The sequence below is a fragment of the Hippopotamus amphibius genome, chromosome 5, assembly GCF_030028045.1.
Source record: "Hippopotamus amphibius kiboko isolate mHipAmp2 chromosome 5, mHipAmp2.hap2, whole genome shotgun sequence".
In the NCBI taxonomy this organism is placed as follows: Eukaryota; Metazoa; Chordata; class Mammalia; order Artiodactyla; family Hippopotamidae; genus Hippopotamus; species Hippopotamus amphibius.
Genome location: NC_080190.1, coordinates 170,231,819 through 170,251,388, shown reverse-complemented (window position 1 = coordinate 170,251,388; position 19,570 = coordinate 170,231,819). Strand labels below are relative to the sequence as shown.

Here is a 19,570-nt window from a genome sequence, read left to right as displayed (position 1 = left end):
CTCCAAAGAAGACGTGCAGATGGCCAACAAACACATGAAAAGAGGCTCAATATCACTAGTCATTAGAGAAATGCAAGTCAAAGCCACAATGAGGTATCACCTCACACTGGTCAGAATGGCCATCATCAAAACATCTAGAAACTATACATGTTGGAAAGGGTGTGGAGAAAAGGTAACTCTCCTGCACTGTTGGTGGGAATGCAAGTTGATACAGCCACTATGGAAAACAGTTTGGAGGTTCCTTAAAAAACTAAAAATAAAACTACCATATGATCCAGTAATCCCACTACTGGGCATATACCCAGAGAAAACCATAATCCAAAAAGAAACATGTACCATAATGTTCATTGCATCACTATTTACAATAGCCAGGTCATGGAAGCAACCTAAATGCCCATCAACAGATGAATGGATGAAGAAGATGTGGCACATATATACAATGGAATATTAGCCATAAAAAGGAATGAAATGGAGCTATATGTAATTAGGTGGATAGACCTAGAGTCTGTCATACAGAGTGAAGTAAGCCAGAAAGAGAAAAACAAATACTGTAGGCTAACTCATATATATGGAATCTTAAAAAAAAAAAAAAGGTACTGATGAACCCAGTGACAGGGCAAGAATAAGGATGCAGATGCAGAGAATGGACTGGAGGACATGGAGTTGGGGAAGCGGGGGGTGAAGGGGAAGCTGGGATGAAGTGAGAGAGTGGCATAGACATATATACACTACCAACTGTAAAATAGATAGCTAGTGGGAAGTTGCTGTATAACAAAGGGAGATCAACTTGATGAGTGATGCCTTAGAGGGCCAGGACAGGGAGGGTGGGAGGGAGTCGCAGGAGGGAAGGGATATGGGTATATATGTATAAATACAGCTGATTCACTTTGGTGTACCTCAAAAGCTGGTACAAAAGTGTAAAGCAATTATATTCCAATAAAGAGCTTTAAAAAAATAAAATAAAAAAATAAAAAGGTTTGTTTATATAGGCTTCTCGGCCCTGAAATCCCTGTCTGTGGCGATAAAGGTGTCCTTCTACCTCCAAATACAGGGAGGGCACCCTTCACACGCGAGGTTTATTGCTTGCTTTCAGGGAGATAGAAGGGTCACTGTCCCTCTTGCATTGGTCATTTCTTAAGTAACTTTATTCGTCTTGCTTATAGTTTCCTTTGCTGTGCAGAAGCTTTGAAGTTTCATTAGGTCCCACTTATTTATTTTTGTTTTTATTTCCATTTTTCTAGGGGGTGGATCAAAAAAAGATCTTGCTGTTATTTACATCAAAGAGTGTTCTTCCTATGTTTTCCTCTAGGAGTTGTGTAGTGTCTGGCCTTATATTTAGGTCTTTTATACATTTTGAGTTTATTTTTGTGTATGGTGTTAGGAAGTGTTCTAATTTCATTCTTTTACATGTAGCTGTCCAGTTTTCCCAGCACCATTTATTGAAGAGGCTGCCTTTTCTCCATTGTATATCCTTGCCTCCTTTGTCATAGATTAGTTGACCATAGTTTATCTCTGGGCTTTTTATCCTGTTCCATGGATCTATATTTCTGTTTTTGTGCCAGTACCATACTGTCTTGATCACTGTAGCCTTGTAGTATAACCTGAAGTCGGGAAGCCTGATTCCACCAACTCCATCTTTCCTTCTCAAGATTGCTTTGGCTATTCAGGGTCTTTTGCATTTCCATACAAATTGTAAGATTTCTTGTTCTAGTTCTGTGAAAAATGCCTTTGGTAATTTGATCGGGATTGCATTGAATCTGTAAATTGCTTTGGGTAGCACAGTCATTTTCACAATGTTGATTCTTCCAATCCAAGAACATGGTATGTCCTTCCATCTGTTTGTGTTGTCTTTGATTTCTTTCATTAGTGTCTTATAGTTTTCTGAGTACAGGTCTTTTGCCTCCTTAGGCAGGTTTATTCCTAGGTGTTTTATTCTTTTTGTTGCAATGGTGAATGGGATTATTTCCTTGATTTCTCTTTCTGATCTTTCAATGTTGATGTATATAAATGTAAGAGATTTCTGTGTGTTGATTTTGTATCCTGCAGCTTTACCAAATTCATTGATTAGCTCAAGTAGTTTTCTGGTGGCATCTTTAGGATTTTCTATGTATAATATCATGTCATCTTCAAACAGTGACAGTTTTACTTCTTCTTTTCCAATTTGGATTCCTTTTATTTCTTTTTCTTCTCTGATTGCTGTGGCAAGGACTTCCAAAACTATGTTGAATAGTAGTGGCGAGAGTGGACATCCTTGTCTTGTTCCTGATCTTAGAGGGAATGCTTCCAGTTTTTCACCATTGCAAATGATGTTTTCTGTGGGTTTGTCACATATGGCCTTTATTATGTTGAGGTAGGTTCCCTCTATGCCCCCTTTCTGGAGAGTTTTTATCATAAATGGGTGTTGAATTTTGTCAAAAGCTTTTTCTGCATCTATTGAGATGATCATGTGGTTTTTATCCTTCAGTTTGTTAATGTGGTGTATCACATCGATTGATTTGCATATATTGAAGAATCCTTGCATTCCAGGGATAAACCCCACTTCATCATGGTGTATGATCATTTTAATGTGTTGTTGGATTCTGTTAGCTAGTATTTTGTTGAGGATTTTTGCATCTAAATTCATCAGTGATATTGGTCTGTAGTTTTCTTTTTTTGTAGTATCTTTGTCTAGTTTTGGTGTCAAGGTGATGGTGGCTTCATAAAATGAGTTTGGGAGTGTTCCTTCCTCTGCAATATTTTGGGAGTTTGAGAAGGATAGGTGTTAGCTCTTCTCTAAATGTTTGATAAAATTCAGCTGTGAATCCATCTGGTCCTGGACTTTTATTTGTTGGGAGATTTTTCATCACAGTTTCAATTTCATTACTTGTGATTGGTCTGTTCATATTTTCTCTGTCTTCCTGATTCAGTCTTTCTAAGAATCTGTCCATTTCCTCCAGGTTGTCCATTTTATTGGCATAGAGTTGCTTGTAGTAATCTCTTACGGTGCTTTTTATTTCTGTGGTGTCCATTGTAACTTCTCCTGTTCCATTTCTAATTTTAATGATTTGAGTCCTCTCCCTCATTTTCTTGATGAGTCTTGCTAGAGGTTTATCAATTTTATTTATCATCTCAAAGAACCAGCTTTTAGTTTTATTGATTTTTGCTATTGTTTTCTTTGTCTCTATTTCATTTATTTCTGCTCTGATCTTTATGATTTCTCTCCATCTACTAACTTTGGGTTTTGTTTGCTCTTCTTTCTCTAGTTTCTTTAGGTGTAAGGTTAGATTGTTTATTTGGGATTTTTCTTGTTTCTTGAGGTAGGATTGTATCGCTGTAAACTTCCCTCTTAGAACTGCCTTTGCTGCATCCCATAGGTTTTGGATTGTTGTGTTTTCATTGTCATTTGTCTCTAGGTATTTTTTGATTTCCTCTTTGATTTCTTCAGTGATCTCTTGGTTATTTAGTAGCGTGTTGTTTTGCCTCCATGTGTTTGTGTTTTTTACAGATTTTCCTAAAACTGATTTCTAATCTCATAGCGTTGTGGTCAGAAAGATGCTTGATAGGATTTCAATTTTCTTGAATTTACCAAGGCTTGATTTATGACCCAAAATGTGATCTATCCTGGAGAATGTTCCATGTGCACTTGAGAAGAATGTGTCATCTGCTGTTTGTGGATGTAATGTCCTATAGATATCTATTAAATCAATCTGGTTTATTGTGTCATTTAAAGCTTGTGTTTCCTTATTAATTTTCTGTGTGGATGATCTGTCCATTGGTGTTAGTGGGGTGTTAAAGTCCCCTACTATGATTGTGTTACTGTCAGTTTCCTCTTTCATGGTTGTTAGCATTTGCCTTATGTATTGAGGTGCTCCTATATTGGGTGCATATATATTTATAATTGTTATGTCTTCTTCTTGGATTGATCCCTCGATCTTTATGTAGTGTCCTTTCTTGTCTCTTGTAACATTTTTTATTTTAAAGTCTATTTTATCTGATATGAGTATCGCTACTCCAGCTTTCTTTTGATTTCCATTTGCATGGAATATCTTTTTCCATCCCCTCACTTTCAGTCTGTATGTGTCCCTAGGTCTGAATTGGGTCTCTTGGAGACAGCATATATATGGGTCTTGTTTTTGTATCCATTCAGCCAGTCTGTGTCTTTTGGTTGGTGCATTTAGTTCATTTACATTCAAGGTAATTATTGATATGTATGTTCCTAGTACCATTTTCTTAATTGTTTTGTTTGTGTTTCTGTAGGTCCTTTTCTTCTCTTATGTTTCCCACTTAGAGACGTTCCTTTAGCATTTGTTGTAGGGCTGGTTTGGTGGTGCTGAATTCTCTTAGCTGTTGCTTGTCTGTAAAGCTTTTGATTTCTCCGTCGAATCTGAATGAGATCCTTGCTGGGTAGAGTATTCTAGGTTGTAGGTTCTTCCCTTTCATCACTTTAAATATATCATGCCACTCCCTATTGGCTTGCAGAGTTTCTGCTGAGAAATCAGCTGTTAACCTGATGGGAGTTCCCTTGTATGTTATTTGTCGTTTTCCCCTTATTGCTTTTAATAACTTTTCTCTATCTTTAATTTTTGTCATTTTGACTACTATATGTCTTGGCATGTTTCTCCTTGGGTTTATCCTGCCTGGGACTCTCTGTGCTTCCTGGACTTGCATAGCTATTTCCTTTCCCATGTTAAGGAAGTTTTCAACTATAATCTCTTCCAATATTTTCTCAGGTCCTTTCTGTCTCTCTTCTCCTTCTGGGACCCCTATAATGCGAATGTTGGTGCATTTCACATTGTCCCAGAGGTCTCTTAGGCTGTCTTCAGTTCTTTTCATTCTTTTTTCTTTATTCTTTTCCACATCAGTTATTATCACCATTCCATCTTCCAGGTCACTTATTCGTCCTTCTGCCTCAGTTAATCTGCTATTGGTTCCTTCTAGTGTATTTTTAATTTCACTTATTATGTTGCATATCTCTGTTTGTTTGTTCTTTAATTCTTCTAGGTCTTTGATAAACTTTTCTTGCAACTTTTCGATCTTTGCATCCAATCTTTTTTCAAAGTCCTGGATCATCTTCATCATCATTATTCTGAATTCTTTTTCTGGAAGGGTGCCTATCTCCTCTTCATTTAGTTGTTTTTCTGGTGTTTTATCTTGTCCCTTCATCTGGTACAAAGTCTTTTGCCTTTTCATTTTCTGTATCTTTCTGTGGCTGTGATTTTCAGTTCCACCTGATGAAATACTGCTGATACTACTTGATTCTGCTTTCTGCCCTCTTGTGGAGGAAAGCTGTTTAGGAGGCTCGTGAGTGCTTCCTGATGGGAGGGACTGATGGTTGGGCTGGGTGGGCGGAGCTCAGTAAAACTTTAATCCCATTTAGTGGGTGGAGCTCAGTGACACTTTAATCTGCTTCTCTGCCAATGGGTGGGGCTGTGTTCCCACCCTGCTGGTCGTTTGGCCTGAGGTGACCCAGCACTGGAGTTTTCAGGCTCTTTGGTGGAGCTAATGGTGGACTCTGGAAGGGCTCACACCAATGAGCACTTCTCAGAACTCCTGCTGCCAGTGCCCCTCTCTCTTCGGTGAGCCACAGCTGCCCCCCACCTCTGCAGGCAACCCTCCAACACCAGCAGGTAGGTCTGGTTCAGTCTCCTATGGGGTCACTGCTCCTTCCCCCTGGGTCCTGGTGAGCACACTTTTTTGTGTGCCCTCCAAGAGTGGAGTCTCCATTTTCCCCAGTCCTTTGAAGGTCCTGCAATCAAATCCCGCTGGCTTTCAAAGTCTGATTCTTTGGGGATTCCTCCTCCCGTTGCTGGACACCCAGGTTAGGAAGTCTGATGTGGGGCTCAGAACTCTCAGGACTTCTGCGGTATAACTGTTTTCCAGCTTGTTTGTCACCTACCCAGCATTAATGGGATTTGATTTTATCGCGATTGCGCCCCTCCTACCGTCTCATTGTGGCTTCTCCTTTGTCTCTGGATGTGGGGTGGCTTTTTTTGGTGAGTTCCAGTGTCTTTCTGTTCAGCACTTTGTTGTAATTCCAGTGCTCTTGCAAGAGGGAGTGAGCGCACGTCCTCCTACTCTGCCATCTTGATTCTCTCTTAAGTAACTTTAATTCAATATAATCAATATGCTGTTGAGACATATTTGGGGAAAGCCTACCCTGGGTTCTAACACTAGTGTCAAGGCATTTTAGGAGGGGCTGGGGGCCCCAAGCGCACAGGGTGTGGCCCAGCAGGTGGGGGCCTGGCTTGCCCTGTGCTCACTGGACACCAGGACCAGGTCAGTAGGTTAAGTCCAGCCCCCTCACTGGCAAGTTTTGGGGCTGCTCTGGTCATCAAGGGACAATCCTGCACAGAATGTGTGACTAAGACACAGCCAGGCTGAGTTATCCATTGCAGAAATTGCAGAGAAGTAGGAAAGTAGTGAGATTTTGTTTTACTTAGATACAGTCCCTTTACACCATGGATCCCGCCAAAAGGTTGGTTCCGAATCACTCGTGCGCCCTCCAAGTCTAACAAAATCTCATCCTGTGTCCATTGTTGCTGTGTTTCACAGCTGTATCTCACTTTAATGCACTATAGAGAAGGTCTGAGAATAGATGAGATGGTTGAGTTCCTCCCAAGTCTGCTGCTCTTCCAAACAAAACCAGCATCTGCACAGTATCCTTCAGCTTCTCTCATTTGCCACTTCTTCATGTACCCCACATTTGGCCCTCCTCATCCTCCAAAAAACCCCAACCAGCTTCTGAAACCACCACCAAAGGGAGACGGCACCGGGTGCCAGAAGGCCAGCGGTCAAGTGGCTGGTCGGGTCAGCTGGTTCCTCGTTTATGGAGCTTGTGCTCTGCAGAAGATTGTTTGCTGTGAAGTGGACACACACAGATAAAGCAACTCTACCTCTGTTCTTGGAGACCTCACACTTTCTTTGCTTGGTGGGGGGGTCGTGGAGCTATAAACACATCACCTCAGGAGTGAGGTGCCCCTGTAGCAGGAATACCTGGGTCTGTGGAAGCAGGGACATATCCTGTGGGAAGCAGTCAGGAAGGCTTCTTGGAGTAGGACACTTCTAAAGGATCTTCAAAGGTTGACTAGGAGTGAGCACCTAAAAGGAAGATGGACTGTTCAGTTGCTTTTGATGAAGAAAGCCCCTCCGTCATGAATTAGAGACTGATGTGAATGCCAGGTCACCTGAGACATCACCTCATCGAATATGAACGAGTCTTCGGCGATCTCTCCACTGGAGTATCCTGAAGGCCCTAGTTAATGCCTCTGCTTCTGTCACTTGGTGCATGGAACCGTGAGGTCTTCAGGACACGTGCTCACTGTGTTCTCAAAGCAGAAGAGCACAGTGCCTGATGGAGTGGGGGGCCGCTGGGTAAAGACACAAGTTCATAATCGTAGCCAGAAGCACTGGGAATGATCTGACACTATTCTAAGAGCCCTCTTGGTTTTATCTTATGTCACCTTTATCGCAGGGACAGAATCAGGGAGGAGGAGAGTGAGGGTTAGAGTGAAGGGCGTGGAAGCAGCACTCCAGGACCCTGGGCTGTGAGATGGGCCGGAGTGTGGTCAAGCCTATGAATTTTATCTGGTGTTCCCTGTGATCCAGGCTGTAAGGTCTGGGGGTGATGCAGACAAGCTAGAGAACCTGTTCCCTGGGCTGAGAAGTTCGCATTCAGTCCAAGGACAGCAGTTACCTGCCTCAAGGAAGTGCAGCAAAGCTCCATCCCGGGGAACATTTATTAAATGCCTAGTTTGGACAAAGAGTAATACCAGGCATGGTGAGATTTGGTGTGTGTCACAGCAAGAAAGTCCTGAGGGTGGGTGCCTGTTGCTTCCTTTGTTTTGCTTCTTTGTTCAGAAACCATTTGAGCAAACCCATGAGACAGAGAACTCAGCTCCCAGCTTTGTTTTGTCTCTAGCCTTAGGGACAGGCTTGCTATTTTTAAAATACTACATGTTTGCATTGAATCTGTACTGTGAATGTTTTTAGATGCTCACAGACATTGATACTCACGCTTTTGACATCTTGGTCTTGGGCTACATTTCAGCAGTCTGGCTAGCAGTAGGGAGAAACGCGGTAATAATCCAGATATGTCAGATGTATCAGCGCTGAAATCTAATTTAAAACCAAGGGAGAGAAAAATGCAGAGTTCGACCCAAGCTCTGTGGGAAATGACTCAGTCCACCTGCTTCCTTTTCATCACTTGCCAGCTTCCTCCTGTCTGGAGAGGTAGGAGCCATGGGCCACCTTTTGTTTTATAAGTAACTGTATTGTTTTTGCTCTTTCTCTCAGGACGTGTGCAATGACTGTCCCCCAGGCCCCCCAGGCCTCCCTGGTCTGCCAGGTTTTAAAGGGGACAAAGGTCTCCCGGGAAAGCCAGGGAGAGAAGGTACAGAAGGGAAAAAGGTAAGGAGACAAGAGGAAACTTGGTTTTTGTCATTGCAATGAAATACATCATCTTGGAGACCCCAACACTGCCTCTCTGGTACACACGGGGGGATTCTGCTCAAGGGTGTGGGTGCAGGAGGCAGGGGTCATCAGGGTCACCCTGGGGCTGGTTCCCAGGCCAGTTCACCACATTGGTGGTGGGTTGTGGTCCTGAATGCACAGCAGCACAGCCCATCACCACCCACCCGCACCCTTTGCTCAGACACCCTGGGTGGGGAGGGTGGCAGGGGACAGGGAAGTCCCAGTGGGAAATCAGTGAATACATGTATAAGAGGGTGGCTTGTTGATGACTCTGGTTATGGGCTCCAGACACTCATCCTTCCTGATTTTTTTTTCCTGTTGTTCCTGCTGCAGGGAGATGCTGGCCCCACAGGCCTCCCAGGGCCCCCAGGAATAGCTGGACCACAGGTCAGTGAACCGTCTAAAAACTATGCGCATCTATTCTATCTCACGTTAACTTAAGTGTGAGGAAGAGTGATGTCCAGGGTAAAGGCATGATGGTTTTAAAATCAGAAAACCCACGTTCAGGGTTTCTCCTTAGCGCTGACCATCTCAGTGACCTTGGGAGGGGGCATTTGAGCTTGCTGAGTCTCAGATTGCTCACAGACAAATACTTGAGTGGCTGAAAGTATAAATGAGCTACTGGTTAGGAATGCATAGTGCTGGTTAAGACATGAGCTTTGTGGTCAGGCAGCTCTGAACTCGAGTCCCAGCCCTGAGTTGAGTCTTTGGAGCTGTGTGACCTTAGGCAAAACTCCTTGACCTCTCTGGGCCTCAGTTTCTCCACCCATGAAGCAAATAAAAGCAACTTCAGAGAGAGGTGAGAGTTGAACAATAGCATACACAAAAAGAACTTGTCACTCGACAAAAATATTATTAGGAAAGCGCTATACAAATTCAAGTGAGTATCATTAACTCTCACATGAATGACAAAACACCCATCTAAAACGGGCAGGCTGGCTCTGTAGTGTCACAAAGCCAGGGAGACCGGCCTGGGAGGAAGGAGCTGGGATCTCAGCCATAGAACAGGCAGCAAAGCTCTGGCTGCCAGAGCAAGTGTCCGGTGGCTGTTTGGGCCCTGGGTGGGGACAGTATTTACCTCTAAGGAGAAGAGAGTGCGTGGGTGCTGGTGTGCGGGTAGGGCGCGGCTGAGCGCTGACCTTCCCAGCGTTATTCCACCCCCCCCACCCCGACCCCGATGCTGCCCTGGGGGCTCTCTCCGATCCCCTTGGCACCTCTGTGCTGCTGTAAACTCTGCACACTGCTCTGCCCCAATGTTCAGGGACACATGTGTCACTTCCTGTGGCCTGGCTGGGACACGGCGTGGCTCATCTGATGGGAGAAGCAGCATGAAGTTGTCAGTAGGAGAAAGACCACAGGAGCAAGCCCTTTGGGGTTGGAATCCAGTCTCAGCAATGAGCTTGGGCTCGCTTCTTACCTCTCTTACCTTCCCATTCCTCCTGGTAAAATAGGGAGTGTGAGAGCAGAGACCCTGCAGGCTCTGGCCCTGATGACTGCTCACGAGGTGCCCCCACCTGTGCCTGGCACGTTGTAAGCCCTCTGTTGGCCTTGGCCTTCGTGCTCTGTCACCCCGGGCCAGGATTGAGGCGAGGACCTGCGCGAAAGTGTAAGGAGAAGCCAGAATCCTCCGTAACCAAGATAAATGGGACTCTAATGCAGTATTGTGAAGTGTTCAGGATGAGGGCAGCAGATACACGAGGAGCAAAATATCAAATCGTTAAGGAAAGACGGGACCCAGCCTGCACTTGAACCCCTCGCTTTCCTTGCCTCCCCTAATTCCTGCCCCGTTGGAGCCCCATATTTATTTACGTTTTCATATTTTGTTCATCTTGGATTATTTTGCATTAATTTTTTTATTAGATGAGAAAAAAATTTAATCACTTAAAAATTTACCATGTAGAGTATGTCATACTATTTGCTCTTAATTTAAATCCAAACATATACAGAAATTCTCAAATAGAAAAGCGTATAGATTTACACTGAGTAGGTGATGAAACTTTATTTTGCATTAATGCTGACTTTTTTTTTATTGGAATATAATTGCTTTACACTCTTGTACCGGTTTTTGAGGTACACCAAAGTCAATCAATGCTGACTTTTAAAAATATGGCACTGAAATATTCTTTGTCTTGGATCCTGAGGTTTCCGGGGCCCCTTATAATGTTGCCACCCAGATGAATGCTCGCTTGCCTCACCCTAGGTAGAGCCCTGGAAAATGGGGTTGGAGGTATTATTATTACCATTAAAGGGCAAGGAAGCAAACAGAAATATGGTGATGTGACAGCAGAGCTGGGGGGCTCTGGGGTATCAGTATGGAAAACACCCAGATCTCCCAGGCCCTGGCTGGCAGGTGAAGACATTTTATGTTTGTTATCCAGAGACTTTGAAGTTTTATAAGGTTTTGACAAACATGACTCCTGCTTCAGGAACTACAGATACCAGGTCTCAGTTTTAGATAGAACAAGAGATTCTGCCCTGGGGCAGTGTTAGGTTCAGAGACACTGGCACTGCCTAGCATCCTCTGTGCTGTTTCCTGAGGATTACCCTTCTTTTCTGGGGTCATAAGGGTGTCTAAGCTGCTCGCCTGGGGGATTCTGCGGGGGCAGGGGGGTAATTTCAGCTGATCCTTAGTATGCAGCCTTTGCTGTCAGCCCCTCTTCCGTGGAATGACCTTTCTTCAGAGAAACGAAAGCAAATCAATTAAACAGATAAGGAGTTCCCTCCACTAAGAAGAAATTGTTTTCTCTATCCGCACAGCCGTTCCTGAAGTGCTGGTGTCTTGGGACAATGGCTCTGCATTTGTTCCTTTATAATTCCCTTTGGGGGAGGGTTTGTTCCTTTACAGAGTCAGAGAAAGCCAAAGAAAGCTTCCATCCAGAAAAAGAACAGAAATTAGTGCTGCATCTGAAAGACGGGTGTTTTTTTCTCTCCCCTTGGGAGGCCGTGGTGGCCTTGAGAAGTTCTCAGGGTCCACACTACAGCATGAGCCCCAGGGAGCTGCAGGAGACAGTATACCTGGCAGGTTAAGGGCCAAGGGCCAAGGGCCAGTTCACCTGCTTTACAATATTGTCTCCTGGGATGGTCAGCGTCATCCTAGGAGGTAGAGCTATTGTTCCACTTTACAGATTAGGAAGATAAGGTTTAGCAAGATTAAATGCCAGTACTACAAAACTAATAGGTGGTATAGCCAAGGTCAATGTCTACTAGTCCAAGTCCAAGGCCCCCACTGGTTAGTATGCTGTTGTACCCCCAGTAATGCCACCACCAACACCGGCACCAAGGACAGCTCCCAAAGGGGCGCAAAGCTCCTACCTACACTGCGCCGGTACTGACCCTGTAATAGCTTCCCCTTGCCACCACCTGTTGCTGGGAAGATGAGTTGCAGAGGAGTTAAACATCTCATCTGAGGACTCACAGGCTTGCCTTGGTTCTTGGCTTCAAACGCAAGCCTGTCTCTGTGCTCTTCATTCGTCCCACGCCACTTTCTATCTAGAAGACAGAAGAGAGGACTCTTTCATTTCCTTTCTGTTGAACTTCAGTCATCAAACAGAACCTCTGCCAGACCTGCGGACCCCAAGATGAATTTGTAAATTGAAAATGCTGCCCAAAGCAGAGCATTTGTGGTCATTGTTAATGTCCTTCTACAACCAAAGGCCCTGGGTGTTCACTGGTCATGTGCATCGTCGAGAAGGTTTGCCGTGCTTGTTTGTTTGGGATTGTGGTCCCGTGTCTGGGAAATCAGCCTCCCCAAGAGTTGTCTTGCAGATTTGCAGCTGCTCTCTCTGGCTGCTGGGTCTGGGGAGGTTAATGACATCGTCAAATCCAGAGCTTTGTTCTAGAGCTTTTGACGTGGACTCTGAGGGGCGAGGTCTGGAGACGGTGGCTGCTGTTAGGATTGTGGTCGATGTAGAGGAAGAAGGAGCAGGATGGTAATCAGAACATGATTTTCTGCAGAGTCAGATGTGAAAGCCCCTGCCAGTTTGGAAATGTTTGTTATTCTATTCTTCGTGAAAAACATGGTTTTCTTCTCGTCCACGTGTCCACCAATCATGTAATGGAAACTGTAGGGACTGGAGATGCTAAATGAGCAGAAGTCCCCACTCGGAGGTTCTGGACGATTCTGGGAGCAGAGATAATACCTCCTCTGCTGTTATTAGAAGAGGCCCTGGAATCCCATTCTGCCCAGAACGCAACCCAGAGCCGTTGGTCCATGCTGTCTTCAGGAGAAGTCTCTCTTCACCCACTGCTGCCTCAGGCCTGAAAGATTCTCGCCAAGCACGCCCTTAAACAGCTCTCTTCAAGTCAGGAGGTATAGAGTTAGGTCAGATATGGGCCGTGCCTATAGGGCCTGATGTGTTGGAGAAGAAAGACATACAAGGTGGTGACTCTTAGAAAAATCAGACTGGGGCCGAGGCCACCGAGAGCAGTGAGAGGTCCGTGGTTCCCCAGCCTGGTTCTGCCCAACCTGGTTCTGCATCTTATTAGCTGAGTGAACTGCACGTACTAATTATAAGACTTGGACAACTTTGACTTTTCTGAACCTGGTGTCTCTCATCCGTAAAAGAATCATGTGGCTCATCTCACAGAGGGGATGTAAGGATTAAACAAGGGAACATTTTGGAAGCACCAGGCATGGTGCCCAGCACGTAGGAAATGTGAGATGCATGTAGCTGTGGGTGGTCCTCGTAATTATTCCTCCGTTTGAGTGAATAACAACTATAACAAATTGCCAGGAGAAGAGTTAAATGATTTTCAGGAAAACAATGCTGGGGGCAGAGGTCACCTGTGAAGGCCACCTGGAGGAGGAGGTAGGATTTTAGTTGCATTAGAAGGTTAGCCAGTGATTTGCCAGGCATTCTTGGGGAAAGGTTTTCTAGGCAGAGAAACAGCACACAACATTTCAGGGACAGGGCTTATTCTGATAATAGCAGGGACTTATTAATTTGAGAAAGTTTAGGCCCTGCTCTTAACAGTTTGTAAACTCCTGGAGACAGTTACCTGTTTGATGGCTTCACAAAAGCCAGCATCCTTGGAGCAGCCCCTGCTATGAACATACCCTCGAAGTAATTGTGACAGGGACTTCCCAGGTGACGCAGTGGTTAAGGATCTGCCTGCCATTGCAGGGGACATGGGTTCGATCCCTGGTCCAGGAAGATCCCATATGCCACTGAGCAACTAAGTCCAAGTGCCACAACTGCAGAGCCCACACGCTTAGAGAGAAGCCACCGCAATGAGAAGCCCGTGCACCACAATAAAGAGTAGCCCCTGCGAAACTGAGAAGAAGCGGGAGAGTAGTACAGACATATATATACTACCAACTGTAAAATAGTCAGTGGGAAGTTGTTGTATAACAAAGGGAGTCCAACTCGAGGATGGAAGATGCCTTAGAGGACTGGGGCAGGGAGGGTGGGGGGGAATCGAGGGGGGGGCGTCAAGGAAGGGAGGGAATATGGGGATATGTGTATAAAAACAGTTGATTGAACCTGGTGTACCCCCCAAAAAAATAAAATAAAATAATAAAAAAAAAAAAAAAAAAAAAGAGTAGCCCCTGCTTGCCTCAACTAGAGAAAGCCCGTGTGCAGCAACACAGCCAATAGATAAATAAATAAATAAATTTATTAAAAATAAATAAATAAATAATTGTTACATCATGCGCTTAGCACACAATGGTGTTGAGGAGATAATAATTAAAAACTAAGCAGAATCTTCTCCCAAACCAGAAACCCTCTCCACAAAAGTAGAAGAGAAATAATTTTATTTTTGTACAGGCATTAAGCCAGAATATTATAGGCGTCACAGACAATTCTGCTAAAAGATTGTAAAGACAAAGACATCTCTCCCTTTTCTATGGCCAAGCAGCTATGAATGACTCACAGTGCATGTGTCCTCGGGATAAACAATAACTAGTCCTCATGTAAGAGGACCACATAGCACCATTCATCATGTTCATCCGACTCACCTGGTAATCGGAGCGACCGTCTGCTTTAGTGAATTAGCTTCATACAAAAGAAAAACAAACTTCTCACATTTGTTTGACTGGAGGTTGTTTTGCAGCTTGGAAGAAGGGACCTTGAAGTTAGGCTCCTACTTTCCTACAGAACCTGGGATATGAGGCTTTGTTTTCCTTGCTGATTACATTTCAAAGAGCTATTCCCAAGTCCTTGGGAAAGACATTCCTGGGTCCTAGAGCTGGCAACAGTCTTATTTAGCTTTGAAAAGGACTTACATACCTTTCAAAGAGACAGAGAAAGAACTCACAGTGTCAAGTTTTCTAAAGTAAATGCTCTAATAAAAGGGGTTGTGGTGGGAGTTTCTTCCTTTCTTTTTAACAGGAAAAAGGAAGCCCTTCCATTGGATTCTCAATAAACATCTACTTGGAGAGAGCCAAGCTAGCAAAGTAGTAAACTAGTAATGTCCCTGGAATGTAAACTCCAGGTGGGCAGATTGTTTTTTGGTTTTGTTTTGTTTCTAATCTTTTTTTTTTTTTTTTGATGGCTGTATTCTCAGTGCATAGAAAAAGCCCCAGAACATGGTCACCATGGTCCGCCTTCCAGACTATAAATCTAGTGCTCTTGACATTATAAAGCCAGTGGGACAAGGCATCATGACCTAGGAAAATAACCAGGAAAGTAACTTGGTAAGGAGGAGGCAGTTTGGATACATACAGATCTGGATTAGATGTCATATCTTGTTTTTTTATTACCTGTGTGACCTCAGGCCGATGACTTACCTCTCTGGTCTTCAGGTTTCTTATCTGTACACTCTGATAATAACCCCTACCTCACGGGGTAGTCTTCCTGGGTGAATTAGATAATGTAGACATACTAAATATTGTTTTGCATCAGCTTAGGATATAAACAAAGCAATACATGAAGCGGGATCTCACATGGAAGCTCTGGCAGATGCCCGGCGGAGCAGGGCCTCTGTTAATGTCAGTCCTCTTTTCTGGAGGGAAGTGAGTCAGGCTTGGGGGCGGCTATGTTTGCTTTGATCCCCAGCTGCAGTGGAGAAGGAGACAAGGACAACTGTGGAGATCCTTGGGCTGCTGACATTTTAGTTGTTGTGAGATGAGGGTTGAAACCGCTCTAAGTCCAGACCGAGGACAGGAAATTGAAAAGAAACCATTTACTTTTAAGGCAATCGTCCTAAATGTCAGAGAAGCAGCATGCTATTCTGTCACTTCTCTTCATTGAGATTGTAAAGTGGCCTGCAGACAGTGTGCTGGCTTTATAGATTTAAAAACAGTGGACATAATTACATACAAAAATGTTGGAACAAACGCACTTCCCCTCTGAACCTATTTTTTTTTTCCTTCACACAAAAGCATTTGGCACTTTACAAGCATTAGCTCACCTAACCCTCCCCATACACCCAAGGGAGGAGGTCGTTGTTGTTGATGAACTGCTGATGTGATATAACAGTCTGGATGCGAAGAGGGCTGGGCGTGATGATTCAATGAGAGAATTGTAGGGCTCTGGACCTGGACCCTCATAGGTCGACCTGCCGCACCCCCCCCCCCCCATCCTTTGTTTACTGAATGAACAAACAGCACAAAGAAAGGACAGGACAGGATCTGAAAGATGCAGAGATAAGTGAGGACAGGCCTGGAACCAGAGCCAAGATTGACTAATTGCCAACGGCTTCTTTTGCTGCGTAATACATTCTTTTAAACGGAACTGAAATGTTTCTGTTTAATAACATTTTACCGGAATATACTTGTTAACACAGTAAACGCAGGGCCAAATAGGTAACCGTTGAGAGAGATTGGAACCTTTGAATGTTACTTCCAGGATTAGCTTGTAAAACTGTATTTTTGGAAGGTTGCAAGCTATGTCTTGATGACCATGATAGTGAAGATGACGGTGACGTGAAGGACGAAGGGGGAATGATAGCGGTGCTGGTCGTGAGTCCCGTAGTGATGGTGGTGATGGTGACGACGGCGAGAGGAGGAGGATGGCGGTGCTGGTGCTAGGGTGGTCGTGGTGATGGGCGAGGAGGAGGAGGAGGGTGACAGTGATGGTGATGGGAGAATGCTGCTGCTGATGGTGCTGGCGGTGATGGTGACGGAGGTGGTGATGACTGACATGATGGGGAGAGGAGAGTGGCTGTGGTGGTGATGATGTCACAGTGACGGTGACGATGATGGTGATGATTGACATGATGGGGAGAGGAGAGTGACTGTGGTGGTGATGATGTCACAGTGACGGTGACGGTGATGGTGATGATTGACATGATGGGAGAGGAGAGTGGCTGTGGTGGTGATGATGTCACAGTGATGGTGGCGGTGATGATTGACATGATGGGGAGAGGAGAGTGGCTGTGGGGGTGATGATGTCACAGTGATGGTGACGGTGATGATTGACACGATGGGGAGAGGAGAATGGCTGTGGGGGTGATGATGTCACAGTGATGGTGGCGGTGATGATTGACATGATGGGGAGAGGAGAGTGGCTGTGGGGGTGATGATGTCACAGTGATGGTGGCGGTGATGTCACAGTGATGGTGATGGTGGTGACTGACACGATGGGGAGAGGAGAGTGGCTGTGGTGGTGATGATGTCACAGTGGTGGTGACGGTGACGGTGGTGGTCATGGTGGTGGTGGTCGTGGTGATAATGGTGGTGAGGACGAGGCAGCTAATGTTGACTGAGACCTCACACGGAACCCGTCACTGGTCTGAAGCGCTTTGTAGGTTTTAGGTCATTTAATCCTCACAGCAGCCCCGTGAGTCTGTTGTTATCATTCTCATTTTAGAAGTAGGAAACAGAGTGGAAACACTTTGCCCAGCGATGCTCAATTAGTAAGTGACAAAGCCAGGATTCCAGTACAAAATCGTAAATAATAATAATTATATTTATTGAGCCCCATGAGGTGGGCAATCATTATTCTCTTTATTTTGGAGATTAAAAAACTACAACTCAGAGTTTAAATGACCTGCTCGAGGTCCCACAGCTAGTTTGGGCCTACAGCACAGACTTGATAAGAAACTGGCAAAGAATGAGAGAATGCATTGCAAAAATTTTGTTCTGCAGTAATTTTCTTTTTTTTTTCTGCTAAGGGAAATAAAGGAGAACGTGGTGCAGACGGTGAGATTGGACAGAAAGGAGATCAGGTAAAAAGTTATTTTATAATGAACCATTCACCCTGAAGAAACATCGCTGTTTTTCCTAGGTAACTTTCATTCCACCCTTTCTGAAATCATCTCTCATCTCTTCTTTGCCTTCGGTAGGATTTTTTTTTAAATCATGTTTTCACAGTCTCCTCCTTGGTCCATTGTCACACTCCCTTTCCCCAGTTATCTGAGGAGCCTACCTTTTCTTTTCTTTAAAAAATGTATATTGTAAAGCTTTCTACTCATTTACTTTCAGTGCTTCCTGCTCGGTGAAATAGTAGTGTTCATCACAAAATGCAAAATGCCGCCTCCTTTCCTCCTGCCTGTCCACCACTTCTATTGTGTGACTCCCGCTGTGTGAGCTGAGATGCTTCACAGACACCCGTTCTCTGCTCAGGGCCCATGCAGCCCTGCTGGACCACTTCTCCAAATGCCTTGTGAGATGGTGCCCGTGACAACGTGATGCGCTCTCTGTGGATCTGAACGCTGTCTCCCATTCGTCTCCCATCCAGGGCTACCAGCTCATCCTGCAGTCTCAAGTCCTCGGCCTCCAGCAGCCTTTCTGCCACTTTAACTGGCTGTGCTACTTGTGCTTTGCTGCTGTCACTCTTTTCCCTCTTTTCTTTTCCTGTCCTCTCTCCCTCCTGCCCTTCCCCTTTCCTTCTAAGTCTTCTCTCCGTCTCTTAGTCAGCACTCATTGTAAACCAGCTCCACGCCAGGCACCGCACCAGGCTCTGGGATACAGGATGGGAAAATCCCTAACCTCTCAGGACCCTCCCCTCAGTGACAGGGTGAGGCACGTGAGCAGAGAACCCAGAGATGGTGCGATAAGAGCTGTGTTCAAGGTCTGAATGCCACACTCAGTGAAGATTCCACCTGTGTCTTGAAAAACAAAATGTGTTTGGATTATTCTTGAGTTGTCAACCACAGTGCTCTCTGCACTGAATATTGCAGCTTGCATTTTCCTATGGAAGGCGGTGGAGGTGGAGGGCAGGGAGATCATTTCTTTCTTGACGGTTTGTTTGGTTTGACCATGTTGCTGCACTGAGTAAATGTTGATGCAATACGCTTCGCACGATAACCGGTTTAGCTCACCCTGTAATACACACGGACTCCCCTTCACATGGAGACACGAGTCTCTTTCTTAAAATAACTGTAGTATTGCCACACATGCCATAATGCAGTTAACCCAGCTATTTCCATTGTGGGTATAAATTGTGTGCATATGTATTTATTTGTTTTTAAATTTATATTATGGGATACTTCAAACATACATCAAAATAAGAGAGTATAATAAAAAGTACCCCACCGTACTTATCACCTGGTACTTATCACTTACTACCTTCCAGCTATATGGCCACTCTTGTTTTCATCCATATCCTTCTTCCTTCACATTATTTTGGAGCAAATCCAGTTACAGGATAGATTTGTTTTTGTAAATATTGTTAGATATATGTATATATATCTCCAGAATTTTTATCTGAGTTAGAAGATGGGGTCTGGCTTGTTATTCGGTAGTTGCACAAAGTGAAAAGCTTTTGGGGACCCATTTTAAATAATTGCCTTGTGTTTTCCTAGGGTCATCCAGGAGTTCCAGGTTTCATGGGACCCCCAGGGAACCCCGGGCCACCGGTAAGTAATTATGTCCGATCCCCTCCTCTTCAGGCCTTGTCATCTGTACACACTTCCATGCCCCCTGGAGGTGGTATCACATGGACAGACCTCTTATTTTAAAGAGGGGGCTGACACCTGAAAGGTGTCTGGGGTGAAGTGAAAGTGCAGGTCCCGGAGGCATCTGGGGTGGGCTCAGGGGGGCTTGACTGTATCGAGGGACAGTGTAGTGAGAATGCTCTTGGGACACGGGGCATTGGCAGGGATGCACAGGCTAGACGTACATTTTTCATCCAGTTTGGGAGGGGAAAAGCCTGGGATAATTCCAGAGTTAGGCTTTTAAGTAAGACATACATTATAGAAGCACCTGCCCTCTTCTGTTGGAACCTGTCCCCTGGGG

At 44.7% G+C, this 19,570-nt stretch overlaps 1 protein-coding gene across 1 annotated transcript in view; it reads left to right on the top strand.

Annotated features, from left to right (window-relative positions):
* Positions 1-19,570, top strand: part of COL22A1 (collagen type XXII alpha 1 chain) — a 241,314-nt gene that overhangs the window by 175,564 nt on the left and 46,180 nt on the right. Inside the window, exons 46-49 of the mRNA XM_057735587.1 lie at positions 8,272-8,385; positions 8,782-8,835; positions 17,506-17,559; positions 19,138-19,191. Coding sequence (XP_057591570.1) covers positions 8,272-8,385; positions 8,782-8,835; positions 17,506-17,559; positions 19,138-19,191 — 276 coding nt within the window. The remainder of the gene's footprint in view (positions 1-8,271; positions 8,386-8,781; positions 8,836-17,505; positions 17,560-19,137; positions 19,192-19,570) is intronic.